The 21,632-nt window shown below is 30.5% G+C and overlaps 3 protein-coding genes across 4 annotated transcripts in view; all 3 read left to right on the top strand.

The window, feature by feature from the left end:
• Window positions 1–11,383, top strand: part of LOC140053873 (CNK3/IPCEF1 fusion protein-like) — a 34,116-nt gene extending 22,733 nt beyond the window's left edge. Inside the window, exons 9-17 of one of the 2 annotated variants that reach the window (XM_072098606.1) lie at window positions 1,407–1,609; window positions 2,239–2,620; window positions 3,456–3,546; window positions 3,941–4,126; window positions 4,260–4,342; window positions 5,245–5,411; window positions 5,854–5,970; window positions 8,246–8,433; window positions 8,565–11,383. In XM_072098606.1, coding sequence (XP_071954707.1) covers window positions 1,407–1,609; window positions 2,239–2,620; window positions 3,456–3,546; window positions 3,941–4,126; window positions 4,260–4,342; window positions 5,245–5,411; window positions 5,854–5,970; window positions 8,246–8,433; window positions 8,565–9,305 — 2,158 coding nt within the window. In that variant the 3' untranslated portion in view covers window positions 9,306–11,383. Of the gene's footprint in view, window positions 1–1,406; window positions 1,610–2,238; window positions 2,621–3,455; window positions 3,547–3,940; window positions 4,127–4,259; window positions 4,343–5,244; window positions 5,412–5,853; window positions 6,367–8,245; window positions 8,434–8,564 lie in introns of both variants that reach the window. The other variant, XM_072098605.1, reaches the window with a different exon arrangement.
• A 282-nt stretch (window positions 11,384–11,665) lies between these two features.
• On the top strand, window positions 11,666–14,909 carry LOC140055361 (RWD domain-containing protein 1-like). Its single transcript, XM_072100689.1, has 7 exons — window positions 11,666–11,796; window positions 12,355–12,429; window positions 12,700–12,824; window positions 13,111–13,251; window positions 13,453–13,570; window positions 13,806–13,868; window positions 14,199–14,909. The coding sequence occupies exons 1-7, from the start codon at window positions 11,724–11,726 to the stop codon at window positions 14,279–14,281; spliced, it is 678 nt and encodes a 225-aa protein (XP_071956790.1). The 5' UTR covers window positions 11,666–11,723; the 3' UTR covers window positions 14,282–14,909.
• Window positions 14,910–15,040: 131 nt separating this feature from the next.
• Window positions 15,041–20,249, top strand: LOC140054241 (17S U2 SnRNP complex component HTATSF1-like). The gene is made up of 9 exons (XM_072099159.1): window positions 15,041–15,123; window positions 15,615–15,778; window positions 16,297–16,495; window positions 16,696–16,898; window positions 17,185–17,336; window positions 17,448–17,544; window positions 18,790–18,879; window positions 19,227–19,306; window positions 19,471–20,249. Exons 2-9 carry the CDS (start codon window positions 15,629–15,631, stop codon window positions 19,685–19,687), a joined length of 1,188 nt encoding a protein of 395 aa, XP_071955260.1. The 5' UTR covers window positions 15,041–15,123; window positions 15,615–15,628; the 3' UTR covers window positions 19,688–20,249.
• Window positions 20,250–21,632: the final 1,383 nt, after the last annotated feature.

Genomic DNA, 21,632 nt, shown 5'->3' with positions numbered 1-21,632 from the left:
ACATTCATTAAGCTGTGATTGTTACTAAATCACATTATGTACACATGACAGACAGAATAAATGATTTATTTGCTAAATATTTTATGAGCAATCATGTCTTGATGATATATCAATCAACTTAAAGATTTTACCCTGTTGAGATTTAACTTTATTTTTGTATTTTTATGTGAATTTTTAACTTTTTAAGTTTGAACAAACAAAAAAATAATTTCAAACCATATACTGTATTTTACTGTACTTTAAAATATCAAAAAAAGAAAAGGGCAATATTATTTAGTATAGAACTTGAACTTGTTTCTATTTATTTTGTTGTTGCTTAGCGTCTCTGTATAATAAAAGATTTTAATTCCTTTCCATAACTAGCATTCTATATTACCTAATTTTTCTGGATATAAATTTTTTTTTTTTAATGTAAAGTTCACAGTTACTAGACTACTTTTTATTATTATTCCATGGAAGTACCAGGAAACTAGAGTTTATATTAGTTCATCAATCCAACCTCATGCCAGGAGTGTTAGTACAGGGAGTGGTTTGTGGTTGCGCTATAACATGATTTCAAATGCACAGGGATTTTATCATTATCTAACATTAAAACTTCTAGCTACAGTTGAAAATGTTATAAATAGATATTGTTGGTGTGAAATAGACTTTATACTACTGTAATAGTATAATATAATAAATCATACACTATTAATTTTAATTAAGATATGAGAGTATGATAAAATACATTGTTATGATACAATATTATTTATTGTCACTTTAACGAGGTACAAATGAAATTTGGTAAAGAAAAAATTTGGATATGAGAGTATGATGATAACAATTGAATAGTATAATGCATATAGTTTATTTTAACGATTGTAAATTAAAAAGTTGGCCTAGTTCATTGAGGTTCACCAGTACCTCTATTTCCATTTATATTCACCGTCGAGGACATAACATACGGCATAAAACAATTAAACGTTGGCACTCAGCGAAATCAAAATATTAATGTATTTAATCTAAAATTGTTAAAAACAATTGTAATACTATACAACCTTCAACTAATTTTTAGAAATTGGACATGAATTTCCTTTTGGACAAATAATGAACTATGAACTATATCCAAGCCGGTCGGCACTACCAAAAGCTGGTGACATCCCTGGACATAACTAACAAACGTGTCAATTGTATAGTAATAAATTAAAATTGATTGGACATATATTGAATCAATGGGCAATGTATGGGCGGACATCTGTTACCATATCATATACAACAATAAAATAGCTACATCACAGTTAGTTATGATATCGTTATTGATATCTAATTTCTTATCAAGGATGTAAGAAATTATAAACTACATGTCATAAATGCAATTAGTAAATGAATACTTTTTTATTTTGTTCTTTGTTTGTTATATTTTACAGTATTGAGAAGGATGACAGTCCACCAGGAGGACTGAATCGAGCAGAGAGCAGCGAACTGGGAACAAAAGAACCGAGTACGGGAGTGGACGATACGAATGGTGCGTATCGACCGTATGTTGAAACAGATCTTGATGCAAAAGAAGAGGAGCAGAAGATCAACTCTTTATCTTCAGATATGAGTACTGAATCTGATAAAGTGCAATGTAAGTTGATATAGTATCTTTCTACTAACACCATATTAAAGGGGTTACCCTGTTTCAGTAGATCCCACTGCACTGACATGACCCTTAGGGGAAAAGAATGCACTTTAAAATGTCAACATCTAAGCCCACACAACCATGAGCTATTGATGGAATGGTGGTTAATGTGTACATAATCATTATCATCATTAAAACTTGGATATACATTGTATTAAAATATCTATGTAGTATAGGATTAAGTATGGTTTGTGTATGTTTGTTTTATAAATGATTACTTCTATAATTAGAACACAAAATATGCATGGCTATTTGATAATAACTCAATCAATATATTAAAAATAAGTTTAAAATGATTAACACTTAATATGTAACTGTAGTTTGAGGGTTAAGATGCTGGCTACTGAGTTGATAATTCTGATTTCTGCCAGGTTTTTTTTTATCAATACAACACTTAAGATTTGTTATAAGACTTTATTATGTCGAGCATCTTTCCCAATGATAGTGATTATTCAATTCCCCATCCTTAACATGAATAATGATAATCATTTGGTAAATCATTATCATTTGATAAATCATATTTTAAGTTAAAATGTTTATTTTTATGTATGAAATAATTTTGCCTGATTTTATAGTGGAAAATGTAGAAATTGAAGTAAAACAAAAAGAAGAAACAAACGAAGATGAAAAGAATTTAAACAATATCAAAAATGCTACTGAAACATCTACAGACAACATTGTAGAAGACACAACACAATCAGATGGTGTATTAAAGGATGAGGAGATTGAATTGAACCAAAATGTCAACAAGGAGAACAAGGAGGATGAAATAAATGAAAAAGACATTGAATCAATTGAAAAAGAGGAGAAAGAGGTTGAATTAAATGAAGAGAATGAGAGTAAGATGGTTTTAGATGACATCAAAGAGGTGGTACCAGCTGGAGAGGGTGACGAGGAACCAGTTGCACCGGAACCAGTTGTACCTTCTGACTTGTCTGATACCACAGATACAAATAGGTAACCATGACTTTGGTATAATTTACATGTACTTATCCACAAGTTGTACCACACTGTTTTCTTGAAATTTACTTTTACAAACATCACAAAAGCACTTGAGTTCTCTCTTCTATTGTTAGTTCAGTTTTCCAGTGTCCCACTTGAGCTGAGAGTTCAATGTGTTTCACACAAAAGATTGGAATTTTAAGATTTTGTCTCTAAAAAAAATTAAGGAATCCAGGACAAAAGTTTAACAGGACACGTTTTTCCATTTTTAAGGGATTTCTATTGTTAGTTAAGTTTTCTAATGTCCCACTTTAACATTCGTCAAGTTGAGAGTTTAATGTGTTTGACACAAAAGATTGAGGTTTCTGAATTTATTTTTAATGGAACCAATTTCAACAGTACAAAATACATTGTATAATCATCTTAAGTGCTAATGCATAATTAAGTACAACAAATGGAAAAGCACAAATTCACTTAAATTGTAATTAAGCGAGAACTTCTGGCATGTTTATTCTGTTTCTCCAAAAAGCGTAAACTCTTTATTAAAAAATCGAATATTGTTGTTGACTTTCCATGTTATTTCAACTGCAATCGGCACACTGTTTGTGTAGCATTCAATTAAAGACATTCTCTGTAAAGCTCTGTCTACACTATCAAACTTTAGGAACAAAAAAATGTGATGTGCCCATATATGGACATGATGATGTCATATTACTACCATATTTGGGCTTATCACTACCATTTTGGGCACATCACACTTTTTTTTGTTAAACTAGTTTGATAGTGTAGACAGAAGTTATGTATTTACTTATTTTAATAAAGATGAACAAATAATGATTATATTTCACAGTGTGTGTAGTGAGAGACCGTCGTCTATCAACTCAGAACCATCGTCTATCAAGTCAGAGCCTGTAGGTTTAACTGTATCAACACGGTCACAAGTAAATATAATTGATCAATAATTGATTGGAGGTTGTAGTTACAAATACTATTGTGTTGTGGCTGACGCAACTGATTGACCTCTTGTGCCAAATAAATAAAGTGAAAATAAAATGAAAATAACATTGAATAAAACTTACTCCACTTAATGAGAGGGAAGTCATGATTCAGTAATTTTGTATAATTTTCATTGTTACTAATATCTACCTGTTAAATCTAGACTTTCTTTTCATTATTTGAATTAATGTTTTATACTATGTTATTTATACATAATCAGTGCATCATTGGTTTTAAATAAACATATAATATTAATGTTTTATTGATTAGCAAATCAACAAATTATCTTTTATTAAGAAGCAAAGTCATAAAGTTTCTAACATATCATATATTCAAAAGGTCAAGTTACGTCCAAAGAAAGGCTCAACAAGGTCACGCAAAGACCGACATGTATCGTGTATTGACCTCGGTCCAGGTCAGTATGAGGGTTGGCTGGAAAAGAAAGCGGATACACGCTTTGGTAAATGGACTCCGTTTTGGTGCGTGCTCAAAGACTTGGCTTTCTACTACTACAAAAGTAAAAAGGTATCAAAATTATTTGATTATTATTATCTTTATATCCTATATTGGTGATAAATTGGGTGATTTTATTTTAAATGTAAAAGGTAAATTACTGAAAAAATCCATGATCCATAAAAACTATGTTGTTTGATTTCAGGATTTAAAAGCAAAAGGAATAATATGTTTGGTGGGATATGAAGTAAAACGTGAGGAGAAAAAAGAAGAACACAAGAAACAATTGTACGTATCTAAATAAATGACGACACTAAGTTAGTCACCAACAGTGACAACCAATCCACAATATTTCTGTCAAACAACATTTTTGTTCACTTTTATGACATCAAAAGCGTTAATTGTTTCAATTTCATTTAAGCTATGATTTGATGATGTTAATTATTACCATGTACTTTATATAGCTATTTATAATGCTAGGCTCAAGCATATCTCCCCCCCCCCCCTCACTATATTATTCAGACACAATCCATTATTAATATAAACAATACCAACTCAAATTTTATAACCAAGGCCCCTGGTTTTATACTCTTATATACAGTACTACTATTAAAAAATAAAACACAAAACTTTACATTAGCATGTATCCTAGGAAAGAGTTCACTCCACTAAGATCCTCAAAACCACATAACCAACTGTAACACATCCATAGTGTCTTAATGATGCTAACAATGTATACAAATAATTACTGGTTCCATGTGATTCTATTTTAAATATATACACATTAATTAATCATGAAATTAATGAAACAGTTATTAATGGCATGTTAATACTTAAGCTTGGTTCCCACTAGAACGTAACGCAAGGACGTAAACGCAACGCAAGCGTTTTAACCAATGACAAGCGAAGTTATAGACTGTTAGCAATCACAAGCGAATAAGCCATCGCTTGTGATTGGTCAATTCACTTGCGTTGCGTTACGTCCTTGCGTTGCGTCGCCAGTGGGAACCACGCTTTATTGCTAATCACCTAAGTGTGTGTATGATATAACAAATTCGTTTACAGTATTTCTGTTATTGGGTGTTAATTTTCTACACATAACTTTATTAAAATAAGTAAGCATTATTATTGACTTTATTATGTTAGGGTCATAATTCACTTGATAATTATCAAATTAATTTATATTTCAGCCAATTTCGAATCAGCCATAAAGGTTTAAAACCTTTTATATTTTCTGCTGAAAGCAAAAAAGACTTGGATTCTTGGGTGGAAAAACTTCACTTAGCTTCTGTAACGTTTAATATACCTGAAGCTCTACCTGAGGAGGGAAATGAAGAACTTGTTCAGATGGTGAATGGTGAGTTTGGTGTATCTAATTAATGCATTTAGTTGTGGAGCTATACAAATAGTTAATCAATTGTAAATGTGGGGGATTAACCTGCGACTCAGGTGTGGACAGCGACTTTCTTCTCTCTAAGGTTTTTTTTTGGTGTCATACAGCTGCCACCAAACAGGGCTCTGTCTACGACTCTAGAAAGTTTCTTTAAAAAACCAATACAATAGGTAGTAGCAGCAGTACAGTAAAGGGAACTTTTCTATGAAGATTTCTGATATATATTTTTTAACGCATGGCCAACCCACTATTAGGGAACATCCTGATTAAATAACACTTTGTGGGGTCCTGAAAATGTCCCCTTAATAAAAATGTTCTCCTGTATATACATTTTTTTATAAATATATTTTTGATTTATTACATATTTTTACAATCCATTGTAATGTATTTGTTTAATATTATTTAGATATGGCTGGTTACCATAGCGAAAGTGGTGATGAGAGTGATAGTGATACAAATCCAAATATCACAATTAATGGAGAAGGGTCAGTCAAGAGTCAAAGGTCATCTTCCAGCAGCACAGGTGATGAAATAGAACCAAATTCCATAAAAAGAGCATCGTCCATGAGTACATTAGCAATAGAGGGCAGCATACAAACACAAAATGGCAGCGTGCCAAATACTGAATTGGGAAATATTACTAAATCAAATTCATATGCTAGTCTCAGTGTACATTCAACACAGGGCAGGCCTAAAGCCAAATCAGCATCAAACATATTCAATGGTACAGCAAGTCCGGGTGTAATGCGACGCTTAAAGAACGCCCTTAAATCCAGAGGAGACAACGAAATAAAACGCAGCTACACTACGGCCGCTGAATCTTCCAAACCAAAGAAACATTCGTTAGTTGATGCTAAGGCAACATCGTTAATTGATGTTGCTATGGCGACAGATGATGTTGATACAAAACAAGAACCAGGTACTTACCAATCACAAATGGCAAAAAAGCATTTTCATACTTTCTTTCCTTTGGTGATTATTATTTACTAATGCACTTTTGGTATTTTTTAGTTTATATCTATTTAAACTAAAGCAATCTAATTTCTACGAATACAAAGAATTTTGATCATTCACCATTTTACCCTGTTTTAAATAAAGTTCAAGTTTAATCATGGAGGTTTAAATTTAGTTTTATACCTCCATGGTTTAATGCACCTCTAATAAAATAAAAATGTAAACCTCCCAGTGGGGAAATAGCATGTTGCCTCCACAAAGATTTAATTATTTGGAATTATTTGATTGCTTTGGTTATCCACTATAGTATACTGATAATGGTCATGTTATGGCAATTATTATTTCTACTAACAAATTAATAATGTGTATGCAAGCAAAATTAATTATTTACCCTTGCACTTGATTTAATCATAATTAAATGTTTTAACTGTTTGTTGTATTTATAATTTTTATTTTTCAAACCTTAACATGAATGTTTAGTTTAATTTTTCATTTATTCTTCAGAAGTAAAACAATTGAATATTTCATTTCATTCTGTCTTTACTGTACTAACATATATTTGACTATGCCCTATGCATAAGCTCTGTCTGCACTATCAAACTAGTTTGACAATGTAATATTACTACCCTATTTGGGCATATCACTACCATATTTGGGCACATCACCATTTTTTGTCAAACTAGTTTGATAGTGTAGACAGGGCTTTAGACATTCTGTCTGTACTAACATGCCAATCACGTTTAATATAATCACTTATGGCGTCTTCATTGCACAAGAAAAAAAAATGCTTGAACAGCCAATAAGCCCTTAACATCCTTGTTGCAACTTAAAAACATATTTCACATCATTTGTTTACCTATTACAGAGCTATATGTCTATAAAACAACACCAAAAAAGTACTAATGGTAATGAAGATGATAATAAATAATAACATGTTATTATTTTATATTTCAATTAGAGTGACTATATTACTTATTTAGTGAATGCCATCCATGGATAGTCCTTTATTACAATGATTGTATTGCAGTTTTTTTTATTGCTTTTAATCTTTTGCTCCAAAAATATTGTTGTTTCATTGAATGTACCTATTACTAATATTGGTTTACTGCTGTGGTTTCATTAATCAGTTTTTTTCAGAATTTCTTTCTGTGATGTTTTAACAACCCTATCATTTCTATTAAATTCCTCTTTTGTTACTTTTGCCATATTTTTGTTTGGTAGTATTTGGTTTGAATATTTTTGTTTTCATTTATCATCCACATTTTATGTTTACCATACCACACATTTTTTTTGCAATTTGAAATTTTTATCTTTTATTTTAAAATGTGGGGAGAAACCAATAAAACAAACAAACAAAAACATTTTAATTTTTGTTGATCGTTCAAATATTTTTTCAAATTACAGCTCTGCATCATTTTCTATGCAGATTGATGCTCCTGTTTCACTATCTTGGTCATACACTACATTCATTTTATGTTAAATTCATTTTATATATTTTATATTATAAATCATTTTTATATAAATCATTTTTATCAAGTTCTTTAATTTATTTAGTATTCTTATTTCAACTTCATAAATTCAAATAGTTTTATATTATTCTTCAATAAAATAAATCAGATAATATTTTTATTTCCTTGACATCTAGAGTAGAGAGTAACACCCCTGTAACATAAAATGGAATAACCTACCCTATGTGGTGTATTCTTGTGTAATTTACTCCAATAGCAGATATATTATGCTAATCCATCCCCCTAGTTCACTTGTGAACATTGGGTTTGAACCTACTCTAAAGGTAAGATGAATGTAATATAAAATTTGATGAATAAGTTTACTTGCATCTATAGACGCAAAGGATCCATTATTAATGATGATGACGGAGGTTCGGTCTAGCGGCGCTGAGGTAAAGGGCTTTGATAGGGCAAGACGAATGTCTGGAAGAAAAAGTCTGATACGCAAGCAAACAGTATTACATAGGGATCCAACGAGGAACAAACTGCTATTGGAAAAGAGAACTCTACAAAGAACCATCAAGGTGAGACTTTAAAATATTTAACTTCTTCTTGTATTGCAGTGTGTCTATTGTTTGCCTATAATTATTTTTTGTTATCTGCGTATAAGCAGTTGTTCACAACTGTAAAATTCACATTTTTGTCTTAATTTTAGGCCAAACAATCCGAGTTAGGATGCATAATGGACATTTTGTCTGGACCAGTTACCTCAGAGACTCTACAGCAATGGAAAAACATTTATGGTAACATTCTTGATAAAGAGGAGAATAATGTAAGTAGTGAAGGAGAACAGGAAGTGGAGGAGAATGGAGATGAAGAATTAGAAAACAAAAGGAATGGTGAAGAAAAAGAAGTGACTGAAATATCAAATAGGTTAACAGATGAAGAAAGTAGTGACAAATTAGAAGAAGCAATTGCACCATCTGAAAACAATGTTGTTGAAGAAGATAGAATAGGAGATACAGCTGTTGAAAACAATGTTGTTGAAGAAGATAGAATAGGAGATACAGCTGTTGAAAACAATGTTGAATATAGAATAACAGATATGCATGCAACATCTCAAGAGAGTGATGAACAGGAGGAGGAGGACACAGTGGTACCATGTCAAAACCGCGTGGAACACAATAAAATAGAAGACACCACTGTACCAACTGAAAACAGTGATAGAAATTCACAAGAACAATCAATAGTTGACTCAAAAGATTCTGAAACTAAAGATTCTTTAAATGAAAATAAATCACAAGAAGAGACTGATAGTGCAACTTATAATTCTCATGAATCAAATATGAACAATGAAACGGACATTGACGATGATGCTAGAGGGCGCCAGCAAATGCAAGAAGATATTCAGGAAAATTCTATTATTTGTGTGAAGGGAAGTGAAACGCATTTATAAAATATTTTATTTTAGGTTGGTTATCAGTCAGTATAAAACTGTATATCTATTTCATTCATCATTCATATTAATTCACAAAAAATATATATTTTTGAGTATTATTATAGTCCCGGGTGGGTCTATACTTGGATTCCAAAAAAAAGGATGTTTGTGTGAATTTAGCCAACAATTAAGGGGTGGGGTTATACTCAAGCATAGGATGATACTCGGGCATTATGGTGTTAGTTCATGAATTGGCAATAGGGGGCAGTATAATGTTTCACCTATAAAGTTAATAATTTAAACTGATTACTATATTAATTTCAAATATTCATTTAAAGTAACAATATATTCATATGTTTTGATACAAAATATTAACATTTTAGGCTTGAATGTATAAAATATATTAATAAATAAATTACTACCATAACCATATACATGTACATAAATAATTAATATTAATTCACAACGTAGTTCACCAGTAGACTCGAGATACGCGTGCAGGAAATTAAAAACACTAATAACACCAAACTGGGAAAATGCTCAAGGTAAAAGAACCTTTAAATACAGAGCAACAAAAGAATGGAATCTTTTACCAACTGAAACTAGAACAAAAGTAACTGGGAAAAATATTTATAAACTCAAAAATATAGCAACTCTAATGTCATCTAAGTGATCCTACATTTATTTTTTTAATTTTCTTTTTAACTGTTCTGTGTATATCTTTTAAATTAGGCCTACTATGTATTTATATATGTTATAAATTTTATTTACTTTTAAACGTATAACTGGACCATTTTGGAAAGCAGTACTGCGTTACTGAAAATTCAATCCAGTCAAAAGAAAGAATAAATAAATAAAGAAATAAATATGATTAACCTTTAATATATATAATTATATTAATAATTTAAATATATTTGTATAATTATATAAACTCTATTATAAATATTATATTATTGCATTAAGTTAAATAATTTTAATCAACATAATTGTAAATATGTATTTTTAAAATCTGAAATTATTTGAATGTAAATTAATTTGTTTAAAATATATTCTTTTACTTTTACTGTGTGTTAATACAATACAGGTGATTTCTATTTATAGATCTTGACCTTTGACTTTTTCTAACCGTGTGTCTTTATTTATGAGACCAAATCAAAGTACTATGCTAAACAATAGGATTAGGAGAGTGTTAGAATTATGATGATGTAGACAACATTAAATTTATAATCATAAAGTTTATTCATAGTTATGAATGTGGGGGGTGGGTGGGGGGGGGGGGGAAATACTTGATTGATGTTAATGGTTTGGTTAACAAGCTAAAAAGCTTATATGACCCTAATTCCTTTTCTTTCTTATTTTTCAACACTATAATGTTAGTTATTTTTGAAATTTTGTATTGTATTAAAATTTGGCAGATGAATCGTGGATACCTCAATCAAATGAAATGATTATAAATTGTATTCTTATTCAAAATGATGGTGTACTAATTGAATTAATATTAATATTAATATTAATATTGTCCGCAAAGTTTGTCAATCAAACAAGGAAGAACACTATAGACCCTAGATATATAAATATTCATGTTTATTACATTCACATATTGCACACAGTATCACTACTTTATGTCTAATCTGAAGAGTGTCATTTGATTTGTAACTTAAAAATAAAAGACAGAAGTTTGTAAAAAGTGTTCTGAAACTGACTCTCAACTTTATACGATTTTGTAGAAGTTGTAATAGAGGAATTAGTACTATAACCCCATCCCTTCCAAAAAAGGGGCTCAGTCTATACTGTCACTACTAAACAATGTCATCACTCAAAGACATATACCTCAGGATGAGAGTCAGTTTTGGTCTGTAGTGGTAAAATTGTCTTCCTTTTTTTTGGTACAAATTGGACAAAAAAGTATAATATATATGTACAATTTGTATAAACTTTTTAATCAAATGAAATATTTGTCATTGTTATGTAAAGTAATTCAAATTTCACTTAAATATATATATTCATATTTCGATTATTAATTATTGTATATATTCTGTCATTTTGTATACAATAGATACATGTGAAAAAATATAGTTATGGAATAAAATAAATGATGAAATCAATGATTATGTTGTTTTGTGTTGTGTTGATTTATTCATATATGCAAATCAATAATAATAGAGAATGAAAGTAGAAATTGGAGTGAACATTGATTTTTAAACACCAAATAAGACTTCAGAAAAAAGAATTAAAACATATGAAATACTGTATACTTTTTAACACATGGAGTAAATACTAAAACGAAAAAACCAAGCCGATTTGTGTTATGATCTAAACTTACTGTTGCGGAACGGGTAGGTACAAGGGTCAAAGTTCACCACATGTACAAAAACAGGAAAAAAAAAAGAAGTGAAGTCATTTCGTTTGGTGGTGTAGTGAGAAAATCTTGTACAAATGACAGATTATAAAGAAGAACAACGAAACGAGATTGAAGCGCTGCAATGTATTTACCCAGAAGAATTCTCAGGTATTTAGAAATGTCAAAATATGTGCTGCTTTCGCATTATCGAACACACACGGCCGGCAGGCCATGACTCAGAGTCCTAGCCTGGCTGGCCTAAAACCTAGTAGCCTAGGCCTAGATAGAGAGAGTAGTAGTAGAAGTATTGTGATGGTGCCCGGTCTTGGTAGGGCCTAGCTAGCTAGGCTAGGCCTAGTTCATGTTAGTTAGTAGACCTACGTAGTCTACTCTTATTTGTATTTGTATCGATAAATAGGCCTACTATATTTTATTAATGTACTCCATATTGCATTCCATATTGCATAGTATATTGCATATTGCATAGTGCAGGGTCAACTTTTTTACCATCAGAGTCATACATCACTGGAATTCTCTGCCTGAATATGTAATACAAGCCTCTTCAGTGAACATCTTTAAGTCTAGACTTGACAACTATTTTCGGCTAGAAATGGAATCTAATAGGCACTAGCCTAAACTATTTCCATCAAACATTAAGTGTAAGTGTATTGCGTAATATGTAACTTTAATATCTTTTATTATTAATTTATTGTAATTTAATTGTAGGTATATCATCAGATAGCTTTGATATCAGTATATCATCAGAATCAAATAATTACTTAGATGAAGCAGTAGACAGTGGTGAGTATAAAAAATGATCTACACTATCAAACTAATTTGACAAAAAAAAAGTGTGATGTGCTCAATTATGGTAGTGATATACCCAAATATGGTAGTGATATACCCAAATATGGTAGTGATATGACATCATGTCCATATATACATCAATGTTTTTGTTACATACAGTTTGATAGTGTGGACAGAGCCTTAAGACATTATTTAATTAATCATCCTCATTGTCATCATTTTTATTACTCTACATTCAAGATTATTAAATGTTTTTATTTACAGTTTGTGTTGTGCTACACTTTGAATATACCGCAATGTACCCCGATGAATCCCCAAATTTTGAAATAGTATCTTGTAGTTTAGAAGAAGAAGATGAAGAAGCGATATTGAAACTTTTAAAAGAACAGGTGAATTATCACATTGATTATCATCAATTATTTAATTAAAATGATTTTAAAATGTTATTGTATGTATGTAAATGTAATGTTTGTCTTGCTTAAAGAAATGTCTACAAACAAGTCTGACAAAAAACAAGTGTGATGTGCCCAAATATGGTAGTGATATGCCCAAATATGGTAGAGATATGCCCAAATATGGTAGTGATATCACATCATCGTGTCAATAGTGTAGACAAATCTTTAGTAACAACACTGAAAATATTCAAAGTGTTTGCTGTTATGTTTTACTTTTTAGGCAGAGGAAAATCTCGGAATGGTAATGGTTTTCACTTTAGTATCAGCTGTACAAGAATACCTGAATGAAAGTTTAGACAGAATAAAAATAGAAAAAGAAAATGCAAAAGTAGCAGAAGAAGAAAGGCTAAAGAAGGAGGAGGTATTTCTGAATTTTATTCTTAAATCTACAAATAATCCACACACCACACACAGTGTAGACTGTTTAGACTATTGTTAGCGTGGCAGTTAATTTGTTCATTCTGTGTACCTTAAAGCTCTGTCTACACTATCTGCTCTATGTGACAAAAAAATGTGATGTTCCCATATATATACATACAATGGTTTTTGTTTGTTTATGCAGGAAAAAGTATTTATAGGCACACCAGTAACAATAGAGTCATTCTTGAAATGGAAAACAACATTTGGAGGTGAAATGAAAACAAAACAAGTTACTGAAATAAAGTCAAAGAAACTCACAGGTCAGTCTATTAGTCAGTTCAGTTTAAACATGATTTTTTTCCATCAAATTTGAATATTTTAATTTTTTAATAAACATCTTCCAGTGATGAATTACCCAATTTTCTGATGATTGTTAAAGAAGATTATTCTTTTTTGAAAAAAAAATCAAAACTTAAAATAAAAGACCAAAAAATGCTTTGGGTTATCAAGTTTTGGCCTTTAAAATTTAATCGATTATTTCTTTTATCTTTGCAGGCAGAGAATTATTTTTACATGGAAAGGTTAAAGACGATTCAGATTTAACTCTATTGGATGAAAGTAAGTCATATAATTGATAAATAATTTAAAAAGAAAAGGTATTTTTATTCATAATTCAATATTTTAAAGAGAAAAGATATTTTATCGACACATGTCAATTAAACTTTGTATATGATAGTAGTAGCAGTTTGCTTTGTTTCCACTTAGACGCAATGTAATGATGTAGGCGCAACAAATGTGAGCTGACCAATCACAAGCAACAGTTCTGATGATCCATCGTTTGTGATTGATCAAATTACTGCCCTTACGTCTTGCGTTGAGTCTCTAGTGGGAATAGGAATTTTGATTTTTAAAAATTTATAATTCATGATTTAATTCATTTTTTTACAGGTGACCGGGTTGAAGTAGATGAATCATTATTTGAAGATATCGATGATCTTGATTTAGACGACGATATTGAAATTGAGGATTAATTTTTTAGGATTAAAACATTTTAATTAAATGGGAAAAAATGTATTGGTTGAAAAGACACAGCAGTGCTGTCAGAGATAAACATATGCAGAATACAATCTGTCTTTGTATCTGCCGTTGCTATCACCAGTATAGTCTTTAATACCAGTGCCAATCTTTACCGATGCCTATCTTTACCAGTGACAATCTTTACCGGTGCCAATCTTTTACTGGTGTCAATCTTTTACTGGTGTCAATCTTTACCAGTGCCAATATTTTCTGGTGTCAATCTTTACCAGTGCCAGTCTTTTGGTGGTTCCTAGCTTAATTGGCTTGCTTATTGGTTTGAGAAAAACCATAATCAAGTTTACAACAAAAGAGAAAAGTAACAAAAAAAGTTAGTCCACCAAAATTAATGTGTCAACTCTCATCTTTTATATATAGTCACTTGTATAATATAGTTTGTAAAGTATATGTATAAATCATGCTTTTAAAGCAATTTCATTTGTAGTGTTTTCTCATTCTACAGAAATGCATAGATATATTCAAATACAAAACATATAAGTAGGTTATGTTAATAAATTCACATACTATATATGAATAAACAGTGTAGATGAAAACAACGTCATAGAGGCGGTATAAAATAAACAGTTCTAAAGTTTTGTAAAATTTTGAAATGTACAAACAATTAAATCGCACCATAACCAATAATTATGAATTGCGCCCTCTCTTTTTGTACAAATCACTACAAAAAATCGAATCGCATACAGGACGATTTTCAAAATTCACCGTGGCGGTCTGTCTCAAGTTTTAGGCCTAGCCTGATGGTATGCTTTTTTTGAAAGCGGACAAATCAAATTATATGGTAATTGATATAATTGTATGAATATAAAGTACCCAGCATGACCCCAGTACTCCTAGAGCTAACTTTAGACCTTGTTAACAACTTACCAGCTCTCTTTTTTTAGTAGGCCTAGAGGCCTAGCCTAGACTAGGCCCTAGAGGCTAGCCTAGTAATATTTTAGTGTGGTACTGTATATTAATACTAGGCCTAGTAGTACTGTAGTAGGGGAGGGACCTATTGACTATTTAGGCCGGGCTAGTTTTGTTAGTTATGCACACTAAGTGTAGCTGCTAGGCCTAGTATCCTATTATTATTAATTAACCTAAATAATTTCATTGAAAATAATTATTTATGTAGGCCCCAGCTAGATGGCCTATGTCTGTTTAAATTAAGTTTAATGTTCTGTTTTAATATTTTACAATATTGATAAAATGACTTCTTCATATTATATTGATTGAATTTTGAAAGTATGAATCATTTGAGTTATTGCAAATTAGTGTGCATTTTTTAAGGTATATTGATTAACATGGAGAATGATCAAACTGAGTTTGAAAGACAGTTAAAATTGGAAAAAGAATTAGCAGCAGAGAAGGATGAATCCAGCCGCACTTATACAGACCCTAATGACGGAACTGTGTACGAATGGGATGAGTCAAAGAGGGCTTGGTTTCCAAAGGTTAGCAATAACCATCTCTTTTAGATTTCTTATTTATTTTCGATCTAAAAAAAAGGAATAACACACAAGTTAAAATAATAATAAAAATGAGATACTTTGATTGACTAGAAGTTTAAAAAAAATATGTAGCTGTTTTTGTTAAATAATTGTTAGACAAGTTGAGTTAATCAACAATTTATAAATGACATTTTGATGTTTTCTAAAGCTATGTCTACACTATCAAACTAGTTTGGAAAATAAAGTGTAATGTGCCCAAATATGGCAGGGATATGCCCAAATATGGTAGTGATTTAACATCATCATGACTATATATGAGCACATAACATTTGTTTGATAGTGTAGACAGAGCTTTAGATAAGGCAGTATTGCTTGAGTAAAAAGTCTTTTAAACCAAAAACTCATAACTTGAGTTTGCAGCTCAATAAGCAAATATTTTTACAGCTTTTTAGAAAATGAAAGTAAAAATGTAAACTGTATTTGTTTATAACCACCTTCAAATTTTATATAAATTATTTTAGGTAGATGAAGATTTTCTTGCTGCCTACCAAGCTAGTTACGGCTACACTGCTACAGATACCGCACCAACAGATGGGAAGACAACCAAAGAGAATAATGCAAGCAATGCAAAAGAAGTCACAGATACAAAAAGTGCTGCAACGCAGGCTGCTGGAGAATCAAAGCCAGACTCTGGTACAAAGAAACGGAAACAACAGGATCGTAAGAAAAGAAAATCTTTATTTACGAGTCATTATTTGTCGCAACCAGACATAAGATCAAATGACTGTTCCAAGTTTCTATCTTGGGAAGGCGAGCTGAGTGTCCTGTTGTTAGATTGCCTTGGTCTTACCAAACAAAAACAAAGTTAACTGTATGCTTCCGATATAAGTTAAAATAAATTTCCCATTATTTTACTGTAGAATGGTTTGAGATAGAAGACGATAAGAACACAAATGTGTACGTATCAGGACTACCCGATGATGTCACGATGGATGAATTCAAGGAGTTGATGGGCAAATGTGGCATCATTATGATGAATGAGGAGACGGAAGAACTCAAGATGAAACTGTACAGAGATAATGAAGGGAACTTGAAAGGAGATGGACTGTGTTGCTACCTCAAGGTAAGGCAATATGTAAAGCTTTGTCTACACTATCAAACTTTATGTGAAAATGTGTCCATATATGGACACGATGATGTCATATCACTACCATATTTGAGAATATCACTACCATATTTGGGCACATCACACTTTTTTTTGTCAAACTTTATTTAACTTATATTATGAATATGTTGGGTATACCCATTACATTTTTATGAGTTCTACTGTATACTACCATCTCATCACCAATGTTACTCGAGTCATCTCTAGTAACTTTCATAAATATTTTCTTCTGCATTTTTTTTAGAGAGAGTCCGTAGATCTTGCTCTGCAAATTTTAGATGATTCTGATTTAAGAGGTCATAAATTATCGGTAGAAATTGCAAAGTTTTCACAAAGAGGAGAGTACCGCTCACAGAAGAAAAAGAAGAAGAAAAAGAAAAAAAGTACACAACAAAAGTAAGACATACCAGTATATTTTCAAAATATGATGTGCATATTTTAAATTTGGTCATTTTTTTGGTTGAATTTTTTTTCTATTTCTCACTAAACTTCCTCTCTCCTTTTAAGGTTGCTTGATTGGAGGCCTGAAAAGAAAGATCAACAGCGAAAAAGGAATGAAACGGTGGTCATAATTAAACATTTATTTCATCCTACAGATTTTGATGTAAGTTTATTTTTGTGTTTACTATCTTTAAAAAAATCCTCGAGGGGGTTTTATTTATTTCTGTATTACCCCTGGAAAAATAACAATTTTTTTTTGTTTCACATAATATTTATTCACTTTGATCGAAAAAAAGAAAATTATTTACCTGAAAAAACTGAAATTTAACTTTAAAAAAGAATCAAATTTACTGGATTTACGGTTGAATTTAATAGTTTATTTTGTCTTTTTAATTTTATTAAGTGAAAACATTATATTTAAAAAAATGTTTTTTCTACAGAATTGATTAAAAAAAGTAATTAAAACTGCGAAATGGCCTCTTCAACGTCTTTTTTTATTATTCTTCATTTTCCATGTTTTTAGGGGACAATACATCTTTAAGCTCTTTTTTATGTAGCATTTAGCTACACTGTCATCATATATGATTTTCTAATTCATTCATCCAAATTACATTTGCATATTTTTTCATTTTGGTACATAAAAAAAACATAGAGAGACATCTAAGACCTAGATTTACTTGGCTAGTACATTATCCACTTTACACCAGGCTTCATGCATTAATCAATTTGATTGGCCAGTATTTGATTTAAGTTACAAGTGTAGTGTTACCTCAGCAAAAGTAATCAGATCTTTACTGTTATGCAAACATCAATCAAAATACATCAAGCGTATAATTTGTTCCAATGCTTCCTTATATGGTCATATGCTCTTCTACATCCCTTTGTTCATAATAGAGGTATTTGCACAGAACATGAATTAATTGTATGTGTGTGTATTCTATATATTAATCTGTTGTTTATATTTTATATGTATCTGTTTTTTTATCAGACTAATATTTGCCTATCTTTAAAAATATATTTATGTAAAAAAAAATAAATTTAAATATAGGCCTATATCACCCTGAAAAAATAATATTTTAAATTTTGTTGTTGAATATGCTATTTTAATGTCACATAATAGTAATTTACTTTGACCAAAAATTGGGTCAAAACAAATTATTTACCTGAGAAAACTGTAATTTAAAGCAAAAAATAGTCAAAATGAATTTTTGGTTAAATGTAACTTTTTATATGTGAAATCATTTTTTGTTTTTGTTTTTTTCTTATGGGTGAATAACTTAATCAATACTGCAAAATGGCCTATACAAAGTCTGATTTTTTTAAAATTTTTTCATGATTTTGGATGACAATACATCTTTAATGGTCCTAGAGTAATGAAATAAATTAAAAAATTTTTTTTTTTTAACAGGAGGATGCAACAATTATCACGGAAATTAAAGATGATTTAACAATGGAGTGTAATAAGTTTGGAGAAGTTAAGAAAGTGATGATATTTGATGTAAGTGTAACTTTTTCTCATAATATTTACGAAAACAGAATATATATAAGAAATACATACAATATAACATTCATGAATTGCAAAAAAAAAAATTATTATTATTAAATAATAAATAAACAAAATAAAACTTCTTCTATGTGTCTATTAATTTCTGAGCCATTCAAAAATTTTTTTTTTTTTTTCAAACTTTCTTTCACTTTATACTAGTTGTGTATTTATAGAGTGAAATGTGATAACATCCACAATTATTACATTTAATTTTCAATCCATGTACTGATAATTCAATCATTCTGGATTGATTACTCCTCTAACAATTGATTGATAACGTAAACATGTATCTTTTACAGCAACATGCAGAGGGCGTGGCTTCGGTAAAGTTTTCAACAGCGGAGGCAGCAGACATTTGCATTCTGGGATTGAATGGAAGGTGTGTTGTGTTATTAGAATATTTTAATTTCTTTTAAAAATTATTGTTTTTAGTTTTCATAGATTAATTTTAATGTACTTTTATTTTGGTTTAATTCATTTTTGCCACCATTTATTAACCTCTTGCATAAATTAAATTAACCCGCCATTTCTTTCTGCGTTCAGATGGTTCGCACAGCGTCAACTCGTTGCCACGCAGTGGGACGGGACAACGGATTACAAAATAGAAGAAACCGAAACAGAGAGGGAAGCAAGATTACAAAAATGGGAGGAATTTTTACAAAAAGATGATGAGCCTAATAAAACAGAAAACAAAGAAGTGTCAGTTGATGATAAACAAGAGCCTACTACTGCCGTAAATACTACTACTGCAGTTACTTAATTTGTTTGACTGTGAACATTTATTTTGGCCAATTTTACCATTACCCTAATGAGGGATTTTTCACCTCCGATAAGTGACACACATACTTAGTATTTTGTATAAAAAAATCATTACCAAAAAGATAGGAGACTTGCCTCTCTCAATGAGGTTGACGAGATAGGCTATAATAAGCACACAAGGCACGGAGTACTTTATTAGCATAATGCATGCAACCTTGCACTTCTAAGGTCTTTTCAAAAGTTGCTCATACAAAATTTTCTGAGAAAACATCGTTTAGTCAGAATTAAGTATTTTGTCATACACAGTATAACAAACTAATGTTATCATTACAAATGTCATCTCTTTCACAAATTTTTGATGACAACAAAATCAGATGTATTTATTAATTTTATCTGCACTATTCTTAATTATTTTATATCTTTAATATTTTTTAAAACATGTATTTTAATTTCAGTTTACAGCAATACTGTATTCAGATCATTTGAATTAACAATTTGTATTACAAAACCGGAATGATTAATTTATAATAAAACATTACAACAGTATATACAAGGGTTGTTGTGACAATTTGTGTGTGCGAAGATAAGGTAATCAAATGGTGTCCAAGTATTAAGCTCTGTTTACACTATCAAACTAGTTTGACAAAAAATTTAATGTGCCCAAATATGGTGGTGATATGCCCACATATGGTAGTGATATGACATCATCATGTCCATATGGGCACATCACAATTTTTTGTAACATAAAGGTTTTAGTTTGTTGCTCTCCAATCTCAGATCTGCTTTGTTTTTAGTTTTGGTAGTGGTCTGGTATTAATGTTCAAATTAAGAAATGCTATATTATGTATGATGAGTAATTAACAAGTCTTCATTCTTCCATGAGTGTAATCTCCATAATCATTCAAGGAGTACTAATGGGCACACAGTAAATGAGTAGAAAATTGTAATGAGAGCCTTTAATTTGCAAGTCTAGCTGTCGGACGTGTAATTCTGCCTTGCTTTATGAATTGGGTAGTAGCTTATTAATCTTGCACGGATGAGTGAGCAGCAGAGAGTCACCGTGTGGGTCACTCTTTAATTAATTAACGAACTGTTAACAAATTAGTTTTAGCCTATACTTGTTTTCATATTTTTTGCATTAAATTTTAACTTACCTTTTTTTCGTTTTTGCAAAATCAATCAAGAGCAGATCATTTTTTTTTGTCACAATTAGTTTGTGATTTCGTAGCTGCCAATCAGTGCTTTAATTGGTGTTTTGTAATTGGGTACACAGCCAAATCATCTCATTTTTCATTACAATTGGGTTTAGGAATTTTTGTTGGAAGCAAATATCGTTTGATTAAAGATGTATTGTCCCCAAAAAATATCAAAAATTAGATTAATAAAATTAGATTAATAAAATCAGACTTTAAATAGGCCATTTTTCAGTTTTAATAAAGTTAATTTACTTTTGTAAAAAAAAGACCAAAACAAATAATCATTTCACTTATAAAAAGACAAAAGAAACGTTTAATTTTAACCAAAAACCATTCTCTGACAGAAATTTATTTTTTGCTTTAAATTACATTTTTTTTCGATCCAGTTTTTGGTCAAAGTGAATAACTATTATGTGACATTAAAATGGCATATTAAAAAAAATTTGAAAAACTATTTTAGGGGGACAATATATCTAAGATAATCTACTTCTCTCTCATTCATTGTACAGTATAGTTGATCGCTGGAAAGGATACTGTATTTATTTTTCCGATTTAATCATACATGAATACCAGGGAGGTAAAAACTGTTTACAAATTCGCATAATTTCCGTGATCTCATAAATTAGGAGGCGGAGTTTGTAGCGATCGACGCATTCCACGACAACTCGTCACATAATGATGTTACATCACGTGACTGGGCCATTGCACTCTTGGAGCTAGAGTCGAGAGTCTAGGGAACTTGTTTAAGAA

This window comes from Antedon mediterranea, chromosome 7, assembly GCF_964355755.1.
Source record: "Antedon mediterranea chromosome 7, ecAntMedi1.1, whole genome shotgun sequence".
NCBI classification, from domain to species: Eukaryota; Metazoa; Echinodermata; class Crinoidea; order Comatulida; family Antedonidae; genus Antedon; species Antedon mediterranea.
Note: the sequence above shows the minus strand (reverse complement) of the source record. Positions and strands in the feature narration are given on the sequence as shown.